We start from the raw sequence: 12,905 nt of genomic DNA on the forward strand, positions 1-12,905 counted from the left end.
ATTGGTTCTTTATGTTATTCTCCATTTTTAATATGTTTTAAATTCTTTGTGATAAAGATTTTTAAATTAGGTGCTCTATGCACTCATAAAAATTTGAATATATACTAATAAATCTTGAGAGTGTTGAGAAAAATTAAACAACATCTAAATAAATGGCAGGACATACTACATTCATGTTTTATTTGTTCTGGCTATGCTGAGTCTTCTTTGCTGTGCGGGCTTTTCTCTGATTGCAGCAAGTAGAGGCTGCTCTAGTTGTGGTGCAGGCTTCTCTTGTTGCAGACCCTGGGCTCTAGGCATGTGGGCTTCGGTAGTTGCAGCACGTGGACTCAATAGTTGTGGTTCCTGGCTCTAGAACACAGGCTCAATAGTTATGGCTCATGAGCCTATTGCCCTGCAGCATGTGGAATCTTTCCAAGTCAGGGATTGAATGCTTGTCTGCTGCATTGACAGGCAGATTCTTTACCACTGAGACACCAGAGAAGCCCCCTTGTTAATGCTTTGAGAGACTCAATACTATAAATATCAAGTCTCCTTACCCAACCTATAGATTCAATGCTATCTCTACAAAAGTCCCAAAGGTTTTCATTTTGGACATTGATAAGTTGATGCTAAAAGTTGTACAGAAATGCAAAGGTCCAAGAGTAGTCAAAATACTTTTAAAGTATTTTGTAGATAGCAAGTCATATTATAAAGCTACAATAATTAATGCTTTGTATTAATTTGGGTATTGCCCAATGATGAGACCAATGGAATCATATAGAAGCTTACTCTGTCATATATGGACATATATGGACACAATATATACAAAAGTGGTATTGCATGCCTATGAGGAGAGGATGTTTTTATTTTTCCCCTTCAGTAAACAATGACTGGACAATGGGTAGCCAAATAGAACAAAATGGGAGTTGTCATCTATCTCACTCCATATAAAACAGTCAGTACTAGGTGAATTGTAGATCTAAATGTGAAAACATAGCTCAAGTAAGGAAATACAGGAGAATATCTTCATGACCTTGGAATAGGGAAAGACTTCTTAAATAGAATCCACACAGAAAAGCACTGACATGCTTTTTAGGAAGAAGTGCTTTTTGAACTTACTATCTAATCAAATGATACCATAAAGAGTGAGAAGCCCCACGCCCCCACACCCCCCAAAAAAAGGAGTGAGAAGCCAACCCCTAGATTGGCGGGAGATATTTGTAACACTTAAAACCTACAATGGGCTCATATGCACAGTATATAAAGAATTCCTACTAATCAGAAAAAGATTCACAATGCAGTAGAAAACCAGGACACTTAACTAGTACTTAATGAAATATGATAACCAAATGGCCAATAAACATGTGAAAAGGTGCTCAATCTCCCTGGGAAAAGCAAACTAAAACCACAGTGAGGCTCTATGATTAATATATACCAATCTGTATGACTGAAATTAAGTCATTGACAATACCAAGTGTTTAGGAGAATGTAGAGCAATACAGACTCTTATAAATTTGCCAGTGTAAGCATAAGTTGGTAAAAACACCTTGGAAAATAACTTTAGTTAATAAACCAAAGTCCTGTGACTTAGCAGTCTTACAACAACAATGTGTATATCAGGAGACATATGTGAGAATCAACAGTTGATTGGATAAATAGTGGTATGTTCCTATAATGAATGTTACAGGGCATTGAAAATTCGTGAATTAGAACTCCGTGAATAAATGTGGTTGAATCTCACAAACATAATATTGAGACAGAAAGCAAGACAAAAATGTATAAAGTTTTTATTTTCTTTTCAAACCAACATACAGTGTTTATGGAATGCATGTCTATATGGTAAAAAAGATAAAGCCAAAGTAGTCATTACTGTAAAATTCAAGGTAGCACCTGCTGCCAGTGTTTTGTTTCTTAGTTTGGGTGGTGATTTCATGAGTCTTCACTTTATAATCATTAACTTAACTTGGTTTTTGTGTACTTTTTGTTATGTGTTACATATTTTAAGAAAAATTGGGGGTCATGACTAAAAGAGGAGAAAATAAACACTTCAGTAAATTTCCAGGAGATCTTCTAACTTCAAGGCTGACTAGTTAGCTGTGTAACAGGGTCAAGTCACCTCATCTTTTTTTTTTACTTTTACTGATACCTTCAAAAGGAAGGAGTTGTACCAGTGCCTTTTTACAAAATTAAATCAACTTTATTGAGGTTTGATTTACAAATACCAGTGCACTTAAAGTACCAACATTTTATGGTGAATTTTCAAAAGCTATCAATAAGACATTAGATTTTTAGAGTGGAAATAATACCATTTTTGTAGTTTGTACAAATAGCCTTTGTAGTTTGACGTATTTTCACATTTCTGCAACATATCTAGTAGATGTATTCATTACAGATAAGTTTTGTCAATTCTTCTACCATAGAAGATCTCTCAGACTCTCTGCTAAGAAGAATTTGGAACAGAAAGAAAAGCAGCATGTAAAAATGAAAGCCAAGAGATGTGGTACTCCTGTAATCATCAATGAATTTCCACCCTCCAAAAAAATGAAAGTGTAAGTAGCCACAGCTTCTGTCAGTTGGCATAGATTTTACCCCTGTTTGCTCCTATGGTAATAGCAAGCAGAATACACGGTGCTTGTTCTTATTTTTGTCAGTTAGGAGTGCGTTTTGTTGAAGGTAATATGGTAGCCAATTTAATTAGAGAAGTTTAAAGAACAGTGATTTATTTGCTTCATAGAATTCTGAAAGTAGTTTGCTGCTAGCTTTGGTTCGATGACATTTCTGAGTCTTAGTGGTTTTTTTTTTCCCCCCATACTTGCTGCTCAAGATGGCTGCTCTGTGTTTCTTAGCTTCTTCCTTGTGCTTGTTGCCTCATTATCACAAGATAGCTTCTCTATCTCTAGGTATTATATCCATGTTCAAGAGAAGGGTCTGGCGAAGAAAGAGGGGTAGCATCCATAATAGGAAAGTAAAATATTTTCCAGTAATGCTTATGTTTATACAGTAGTTGACTGAACTGTAAATTAGATCCCCTCTAGTTGCAGTAGAGATTGTTGAAGCAAGTACAATATTTTTACCGTCATATGTTGGCTGCCCCAAACAAAATTAGAGTTCTGTCAATAAGAAGTGAAAGTGAAATCTCTCAGTGGTGTCTGACTCTTTGTGACCCCATGGACTGTAGCCTACCAGGCTTCTCCGTCCATGGGATTTTCCAGGCAAGAATACCGAGTGGGTTGCCATTTAAAGCGACATAAATTTTGGAAAGGAAACTATCTTGCATTTGTTCATTTGATGATGAGCAGTTGGAATCTCTTCCCACCTTCCTGAACCATCACCAGACAACTCTTACCTGACTTCTGTTGGTGTTCGCAAAGTTTGCTTGTTGTAGCTATTGTTATATATAAACTGATGATACTGTTGAAAGAACCTTGGCTGTTGAAGTATGGCTGTTGTCCTAAAGAATGAAAAAACTTAAGCCATGTGTAGTAGTAGATCTGGGGAGGAGATTGAGATATTTGTATGCTATAGGGGATTGAGATATTTTTTGTCCTTTTCAACTCAAGTTCTCACAATAAAAAGAATTTAGAAGAAGAGGAAGAAGGCAATGCTTGTCAAGATATTTCTGAAAAGAATGAATCTTCCCCTGAAAAAGCCAAGGGCAGACATACTGCGCCTTGTATCCCACCTGTAAGGTATGATATTTTGCTGAATTTCAGCTTTAGAATCAGAGTAAAATTACAAATGTGTACAACTACAGTCTGTTTGAAGCACATGGAGCCTGGGAAACTCTAAAGGCTGTCACCATGGTAAGGTACATTGTTTATGTCCTAGTGGGTGCTTGAGTTTTATACATTGAAAAAAAATAAACTATTAAAACAAATGTAAAAGAAATAGAAAAAAGTTAGTAAAAGTTCTTGTTTAGTCGCTCAGTCATGTCTGACTCTTTGCAACCCTGTGAACTGCAGCTTGCCAGGCTTCCCTGTCCTTCACAGTCTCCTGGAACTTGCCCAAACTCATGTCTGTTGAATCAGTGATTCCATCCAACCCTCTCATCCTCTGTTGTGTCCTCCTCCTGCCTTCAGTCTTTCCCAGCGTCAGGGTCTTTCCTCTGAGTCCTCTCTTCATATCACGTGGCCAATTACCTAAATTGAACAGTATTTACTTTTTCAAGCTCCATTCTGGACTTTACTCAAGTAAAATACCTATTTTTACAGTCAGTATTTAAGCAGTCTTTGGATTTTGCTTTATTCACTCACTATGAAACTCTTATTTTCTGTACTGCTACAAAATCTTCACATTTATCTTTCCTTTTGGTTGATGGTTTACATTCTTTATATTAATTGGAAAATTTCCTGTTAAAAACACTGTTTCAAATTTTTCACTGTTACAAGGAATCAGTGAACATCTTTATAGAGAGATTCTTTTCTTTGAATAGTCTCCTCAAGATAAGGAAAGAGAAATTCCTTGGTCTATGAGTATGATCCTTTTTATGGCTATTGATATTGTCAGTTTTATTTCTGAAATAAATGTGTGAATTTTTAGTGCCATCAACTTTGAATATTTTTATTTCCTTGTAGTCTCACCTGTATTGAATTTTTTACTTTAAAATTGTTTCAAATTTCACTGATGTAATGTTGATGGCATCAAATTATTTTAATTTTTATTTGTTTGCTAACAGGATTGTATTACTGTTGCTGTAAACATCTTTTCCAGAGTTGTTTCCTTTTTATTTATCTGTAAGTGGTCTTAGTGATGTTTCATTACTAAGAATGACTACTTGATTATTGGTTTTTCTTAAGAATGGCTATTTTAAATTGAACTTATACTATGTCAATTATTTCAGAAACTGTCTGGTTTTTAATAGTCACAAGTATTCTGTGAAAATGAGTATTTGTATTACCCATTTAAACTGGGGAACACTGAGGTTCATAGAGGTCAAATAGTTTTCTCAAGATTACATAGGAAGGAAATGAAACAACAGGGTTGTGATTTGAACTCTGGTTGGCTCTACTCCAAAGGCTTTTCTCTTTATCATAGTATATATTTTATGTATATTAACCTTTTGCTGTGTTTATTGAAAATATTACTACTGGTTTTTTGGTTTTTCTTGTGGCATGAAAATTAATCATTATACAGTCAAATTTGTGGATATTTTGTAAAATCCTCTGTAGTCTATTTTAACTTTTTTTCTGAAATTTTTTCAATATTTTGGAATAAATTTTGCATCTTTTTTTTTCATAGTGTTATCTAGGTTAGTATTGATTTCTTGGATAATACTTTTTGGTTTTGATGGTTATTTTATCCCATGTTAAAAATCTAATCTATATAATGGCTTTAGATTTTTTTTTTTTTTTACCATTAAATCTCTTTCTTCTCTCCTCTCTCATCTCCTTTACTTATTTGCCCTTTAGGCAGAAGATTCTAAAAAGTACTGAGGAGCAAGAGTTGGAAAAGAGAATGAAAATGCAGCAGGAAGTGGTAGAGATGCGGAAAAGGAATGAAGAATTCAAAAAGTTTGCTCTTGCAGGAGCAGGTCAGTTTGGTTCTGATTGAGTCTGATTTATGAGGTGGTGCTTCTCATACCCTTGGTAGTTTTTAAAGTCTCAAAAGCAAAAATGTCTTTCTTGGTCAGTAGTCAGTGTAAAAAGATGTGTTTATTTAGGAGGCTGGACATGGGTGCCATTCATATCCCAATGATCATTCCCTAGAATGTTTTATGTACATTGGTCCTTTCTTAGAGCATGTTGTCGTTCCTCTCCATCTCTAACTGTAGAAGTCACACCCATCTTTTTTTTTTTTTTGACACCCATCTTTTGAGGTCTTTTCCATGAGTTCTTACCTCGTTTTCCCAAGTAGAATTAATCTCTTCCTCTTTTTACCTCCTAATTCTTTTTCTTTGTATTAGAAAAAGAAGGAACTAGGATTAAGACAGAAGATAGAGCAGTTGGACAGACCAATTTTTTTTTTTTTTTCCCTATTTTATCCTAAGCAGAGGAGAAGAAAGTTGAGTGAATCTACTTGTAGCTGGGGAGGAAAGTATGACTGGGGGAGCTGAAAGGATCGGAATTCTTTTTTGCTTTAGCATAATTATATTGGTGAAGTCAAAGCTGTAAAGCTCTGCTTACTGGGTTGAAAAGCATCTTTGGAGTTTATGGGGTCTCCCTTTTAGAGATGCTTAGTTAAGTGTGTTTCTAAAGTCATTTCATAGCTTTTCTTGTCAAAAGTATTCCAGTTTCTCTGTGTCTCCAGAGCTATGAACACACCTGGGAGATGGGATTCTTCTCCCCTCTGCTACCTTATTACAATTTGCATCTGACTGAAGGCCCTCAAACTCAATAGTACTAAATGAATAAGGCACATATTTTGGTGTCCTTGAGGACTGTTTCAAATTGGGTTATATGCAGAGAGTAAATAAAGTTAGATCCATGGTAATAGAAATAACAAAAGGACTGACTAAAAAGGGACTTACTGTATGTATGTTCTGTATTATTCGTGTTACCTGTATGTTTTACTGTACTTTTTACTCAGGACAACCTGTGAAGAAATCAGTGAGCCAGGTAACCAAAGCAGTTGACTTCCACTTCCGCACAGATGAGCGGGTCAAACAGCATCCTAAAAACCAGGAGGAGTATAAGGAAGTGAACTTTACATCGGAACTGCGAAAGCATCCTCCATCTCCTGTAAGTTGACTGTCTAAGTTAATATTCTTGTTAGTTATTCAGCGAAGATTCTGGTGTAGTATTTATGGTCACTGTTGATAATGTAATTGAGAGAAGCATGTGTCTTTCAGTTAAAATATATCTAAATCCTCACTTTGCCCCCTGTTAGCTGTGTGATCTTGAATAAATCACTTTCTCTGGGAAGCATCTTATCAAATTACTGTGAAAACTGAATTGAGAATGTACATAAAACACATAGAATTACATGTGGCAAATTGTAGGTACAGGCTTGTTATGGCTTGTGCTATTAAACATTTGTTTAAAAAAATCTTGTGTCTGCAAAGTTTTGTGCAAACTATAATGGGTTTATGGGGAAAGTCAAGTTGGGGCAGACCACTCAAATCCTATACAGTTTTGTTACCAGAGCGCTAACAAAAGCAGTAATAATCCTAAATTAAAAATCTAGCACTAAGAATTTCTACTTGCATTTGCAGTCACCAGCATCATTTTTTTTAAGTAGGTTAATCTCTTTTTAAAAAATTAGTTTTTGGTTGCACTGGGCCTTTATCATTGTGTGTGGCTTTATCTAGTTGTGGCGAGCAGGGGTTACTCTTTGTTGTGGTGCATGAGCTGCTCGTTGCAGTGGCTTCTCTTGTTGCAGAGCACAGGCTCTAGGCATACGGGCTTCAGTAGCTGCAGTACATGAACTCAGTAGCTGGGGCTCTTGGGCCCTAGTGTGCACGGGTTTCAGTAGTTGTGGTTGCTCCACAACGTGTGAAATATTCCCGGCCAGGGATCAAACCCAGGTTCCCTGCATTGGCAGGAAGACTCTTACCCACTGTACCACCAGGGAAATCACCAGCATTACTTGTTTAAGTCAGTCCTTTGCAGACTTAAATCCTGGAGTTGTGATTCTTCGTTTGAGATGTAGGTCCTTGAGTTTTACTTCCAGTCAGAAACTAATTTTATAAAAATTAGTGACCCAAGGAGTGGGCTTCTTCATTAGTCAGTTTTGGGGTAGGATATGAGAAGAGAATTTGATTCAGGTAGCTGCCTGAGCTGATCCAGAAGCCCAGTTAAAATTTTTAAATGACTTGGGGTGGGATACCTGTACAGCTTTTTTCCCCTTCTAATTCTAAGAAAACTTGCTCTTGATTGCTTCAAAACATGAGCATGCTTGGAAAAATCACTTTATGTAACAGAATAGACAGTTTGTTAAGTGCTAGATGCTTTCTCCCCCTTTTTAAAAGATGGGAGTATACAGATTATAACCCATGCTTAAGGACCGACAAGAAGAATAATCATCTTGGCTTTCCATGGATTCTTTTCCTTTTAATCTTCTGTGCTGAGTTTGAGGCTTGAGGTGGATCTGAGCTCTTCCATAACATTTCATTTAGGGAATTAATTCTTTCTTTTCAGGCCCGAGTGACTAAGGGATGCACCATTGTTATGCCTTTCAACCTGTCACAAGGAAAGAAAAGAACATTTGATGAGACGGCTTCTACATATGTCCCCCTTGCACAGCAGGTCGAAGCATTCCATAAACGAACCCCTACCAGATACCACCTGAGGAACAGGAAGGATGATATTAGTAAGTTTCTTTCTAGTATCATACTTGGCTGGAGCCTCCCCTAGAATTCCCTGTGCTTGCATCTTAGGTACAAATTTGTCTTTAGTTGAAATCCTAGTTTTTGAACTAAAGCATGGCATATGTTGTATGCAGACAACAAATGTACCCATAGTTGAGCATTTCTCAAACCACCTGGCTATCTGTCCACTCATACCCATCAACCACCTTGATCCTCCTGGTCAGTAATTGGCTGAGGGGAATTAAGGTAACACGAGATGTCATGACACATCAAGGCTGTCTTTGCCATGTGTCAAGGTGCACACTTACCTACAGAAAATGAAAGCTTTCTATTCACTTACTGTTGTGTGCTTTTTGTTCATTGGTTCAATAAATGTTGACTGCTACAAAGCAGACACTCTGTGTGATGTAGGCAGTATAGAAGTGAGCAAAACAGACTTGGTGCTCAACATCAAGTTTGTAATTCAGTGAGAGAGATAAACAGGTCATCACAGATTATTGTGAGTGCTGTGAATGTGGAAGGAAATATAAGAATCAAAGGAAGTGCAAGATAGGGAGAGCAGGTCTGTGTGCTGAGAAGTCCAGGCAGGGAAATACAGGAGAGAAAAGAGATAACCAATGGTTAAGACCCTGTACAGGTAGGAGAGGGATACTTAGCACAGGTGGCGTGATTGTTCTTTGAAAGGGGAGTAGAAGAGAGGAATGAGTGCAAATGTTGGTTAGTTTGTAGATTTGGTGGTGAACCGACGAGAGGAAGCTAATCTGACAGTGTGTATCTTTATGAAAATAACTCCTAAAAGAAGTTTGAGGATTGGAGGTGTGGTGTAAACTAGTTGTCAACCGTGCAGGGTAGTATTCTGGATAAAGCAAAATCTGGTTGTTTGACTTTGAAGGTTTCTGAATTTTTCCTGCCTTTGCCTAGGCACTGTTTAGTGCTATTTTAGGCAGTCAGATGAGTTAGTTCCTTTAAGGACAGCATTTCCTAATGTTACCATGTTCTAGTACCCATTTGTCAAATTTTATATCGTGAAAATAATCTTTTTTATTCTGATGGAAATGTAAGTATTAACCATGACTTTCCAAATATATGTGACTCTTATTAGAGTCTGGTATTCTGCTCTTAGAATCTTGATCCTAGCAAATAGAAAGAAAAATTATTTTCTGCGATTTTTATTTAAAATTTTGGACTATTATAGCTCAATAATAGTTACATGTATACTTGAAGCCTGGCTTATTTCTAAAATAAGTAGATTTGTTTTCCATCTCCAATTGTTAGGTGGTAAGGTCTAAATTAGAAAATTCATTCTGGGTAATTATGAAAATTGACAAGGTTGCTTCTGGCCAGGTAAATAGTATTTTCTGTGAGTGTTTCCTGTGAATGGTGATGGTGATCTTAATATTGATGCTTTGACATAGCTTTTTTTTTTTTTTTTTACTTTTTTCATTTGACTTTCTGTGGGAGATAGTCTTGATGTTTCGATATAGATGCTTTTAAGGAGTTCATAATAGTGGAAATTGTTACTTGGTCTTCAGAAATGCCTTATTTTATTATTTGTCAATAACATGCAAAATAGTTGGCACTGTCAGTAGAAAGGCAGTGCAGGCCTCGGCAGTGATAAGAAATCCATCAGACACAAATGGATTTTAGATTCAGAAGATGATAGCAGAGTTTACCCACAGGCTACCTTTATCATCACCTCTCAATAAAGAGTGATAGGGGAGAAGGGACTGAATGTTTGTCAGACTGACTGTTGTGAGCTGAGCTGAGCTGAGTGTGAGGGGCCAGCCACTCTCTGGCTTAGCATCTCTGGGCTGCCTAGCTGAGTTCAGCACCTACAGGTAAACGGGGTCTTAGCTAGGTGAATGTCTGTGCTCTTGGTTTACAGTGCCATTACCCTCCAAATCTGTGGTCAGAATATGCAGAGACCCACAGACTCCTGTGCTGCAAACCAAACATCGTACAAGGCCTGTGACCTGCAAGAGTGCAGCGGATCTGGAGGCCGAGGAGCTTGAGAAGCAGCAACAGTAAGTTCCACTGGCAGTATTTGAGGGAGAGTTCCAAAAACCTGCCTGCTTCCTTTTCACTTCTGTAAGGGGGACAGTTACTGTTTTTCTTGCCTTGGAAATTATGGTATTTGAGCTACAGGCTCTGCCTTGCCTCTGTGATGAAAGGATTGAAAGTGGGAGTAGGGAGCTGTCCTGGAGTGTAAACTGGTAAAAAAAAAAATAATCAGAGGTTGGGGTGGGAGAATTTACGATTACAATAAAGAGGGCCCTTTGAGGTTTAGATAAATCTCACCCTTTTATGGCTACCCAAGGGATTGTTAAAACTCTTACCAGTGGAGAGAACTGGAATTTAATGTGAGTTAAGTCTGGGGGTTGTCTCCTGTGGCCTTCTTTCTCCCTTCTTGTACTTCTTTTCGGAAGGGGGAGTTTCTTTTCTCAAAAGAAGTACAAGAGAAACCCCAATCTTTAGAGTGGTGGGGATGTTAGACTGTCTTGTTTTTTCTTTGCTCTCGAGGCAGGGATAATGGCTATGGAGAGAGTTGAATTTTTGTTGCACATGATGGATAATCTTAATGATTACTTTTTTTTTTTTCCTGGTTTTGGCCTACTTTGTTGTTTAGTTTTCATTTTATTAAAAAAATCTTTTTTTGTGGTTATCACTTAAATTCTCGCCTTACAGATACAAATTCAAAGCACAGGAACTTGATCCCAGAATTCTTGAAGGTGGGCCCATCTTGCCTAAGAAACCGCCTGTGAAGCCACCTACTCAGCCTGTTGGCTTTGATTTAGAAATTGAGAAAAGGATCCAGGAGCGGGAGTCAAAGAAGAAATTGGAAGAGGAACACTATGAATTTCATTCCAGGCCCTGCCCTACTAAGATCTTGGAAGATGTTGTGGTAAGAGTGGGGAAGCCCTGCGAGCTGGTAGAAGTGTCATGTTCACAACCACATATCCCCCCCAGTCACACATGTTTGGATACTGTGATCAGGACATCGTATTAGGCGCTCTGGGTGAAAAAGAGACATGGCAGAGGTGGATTTTGCTCTTAGGAAACTTAAAGTCCAGTATGGGATCATAAAGTAGCCAGTGGCAGAGCTGGGATATGGATTTAGGTAATGTGGTTCAAAGGTCCATGCTATTGTATTAAAATAGGACGTACCTTTTAAAATGAAAGGTTCTTAGGAAAATGTATGATTATTTTTTAAAAAGCTGTCTACATCCTACCTAAATATCACCAGTATTACCTGAGCTCCATTTTTAGAAACACTGATGGAGGAAATTGGTTTGGCAGTTTGTTGTACTTTGGAAATGTTGTGGTGAAGTGGTAAGTGGGGATGGGTGGCTAGAGTTCATTAGGAGTTAGTTAAGTGAGATCATAGAGTAGTATTGTACTGGGTAATATGTTGTTGAGAGTTCTGGATAAATGGATCAGCAAAACACTAGGTGAGTAAGTAAGAACCTACTGAACTGATATGGTATGCTGTAGGGTAGTCATTGCCAAATCACCTGGGTCTCAGAGTCCTCTGGGATTTTGTTACATAAACAGGTTCCTGGGCCCCACCCCTGGAGTTTTGATTGTCAGGTGCAGCATAGATTAGAGAGCCCCGATGAAGACCTTAGCGTCTGACACAGAGTATGCAATTGTGCTGTTAATAGTAATAACTGTTGCATGCTTACATTGTGCAGCGTTTTACATAATTATATTATTGATTTCTCATAACAACTCTTAAGAAATAGGTTCTATTTTTATCCCTACTTTTCAGATTAGCAAAGAGATGCTAAGAGGTGTCTAGTATGCAGAACCAGGATTTGAACCGTCATCTCCTTAAACACTGTGTTTCTCTACCTCACAATGCTGTTATCATTGTTTATTCTGAGAAGTGCAGTTTTGAGTTTGTTTTCAGCTCTTTCTCTACTGAAATTTCCAGGGACGTCAACTTTTGGATTCTAGAGAAAACAAAGCATAGAAGGAGTCATAGATATATTTATTCCTTCTACTCTCTTCATTTTTTAGAAAAGGGGGGCTTTCTTTGAAGGAACAACATGGCTTGCCCATAGGAACATTTTTAAAAGTTGATGGCAGAACTGAAGTTAGGTGTCTTAACTTTTAGTGCTGGACTCTTAAAGCAAAAAAACACGCCTCCAGAGCCTGAGTGCAGCTGTCTGTCTGCGACTGTTGTCTCCATCTCTGTCCCCTTGATGCTGAAGCTCTCTTTCCTGTGTCCTTACAGCGTTTCTTGCGCTCTCCCACTTGTTGATAGGTGGCAAGGAGACAACGGGGCTGATGAGAGATGGGCTTGGGCAGCAGTGGGCCTTGAGGCAGGGATGAGAAAAGGGCTTTTGGGGCCGAGGTGGAGTGATGAAAGCCTTGAGCTCCAGGGTGTGAAATGTGAACTTGGTGCCGACATCCAGTGGGGAGTTGGGGCTCCACAGAGGTGGATATGATATCAGTGAGGCCAGTGAGTAATTTTAGCAGTGATATTTTAGGGACTTGGGGACACCAGCAGGCTTTAGAAAATTTTTTTTCATAGTCCCTGAGATAACATTGCTTCATGGTAATTTCCTAATTGCTCTGGGACAGGCCTGATAACTTGTCCCAGGGCACTTGGGGGCATATCGGCCTTAGGGAGACGTGCTCACCCCTTACATGCCATCCCGGGCTGCTTTTCCTA

The 12,905-nt window shown here is 38.2% G+C and overlaps 1 protein-coding gene across 9 annotated transcripts in view; it reads left to right on the top strand.

Annotated features, from left to right (window-relative positions):
• The window catches only part of TPX2 (TPX2 microtubule nucleation factor), a 57,820-nt gene that overhangs the window by 29,152 nt on the left and 15,763 nt on the right, over positions 1 to 12,905 (top strand). For 8 of the 9 annotated variants that reach the window (XM_070381550.1, XM_070381548.1, XM_005887911.3 and 5 more), the window contains 7 exons: positions 2,403 to 2,531; positions 3,543 to 3,671; positions 5,391 to 5,512; positions 6,508 to 6,659; positions 8,058 to 8,229; positions 10,113 to 10,251; positions 10,913 to 11,129. In XM_070381550.1, the coding sequence (XP_070237651.1) occupies positions 2,403 to 2,531; positions 3,543 to 3,671; positions 5,391 to 5,512; positions 6,508 to 6,659; positions 8,058 to 8,229; positions 10,113 to 10,251; positions 10,913 to 11,129 (1,060 nt within the window). The remainder of the gene's footprint in view (positions 1 to 2,402; positions 2,532 to 3,542; positions 3,672 to 5,390; positions 5,513 to 6,507; positions 6,660 to 8,057; positions 8,230 to 10,112; positions 10,252 to 10,912; positions 11,130 to 12,905) is intronic. The other variant, XM_070381551.1, reaches the window with a different exon arrangement.

Source organism: Bos mutus, chromosome 13, assembly GCF_027580195.1.
Source record: "Bos mutus isolate GX-2022 chromosome 13, NWIPB_WYAK_1.1, whole genome shotgun sequence".
Lineage (NCBI taxonomy): Eukaryota > Metazoa > Chordata > Mammalia > Artiodactyla > Bovidae > Bos > Bos mutus.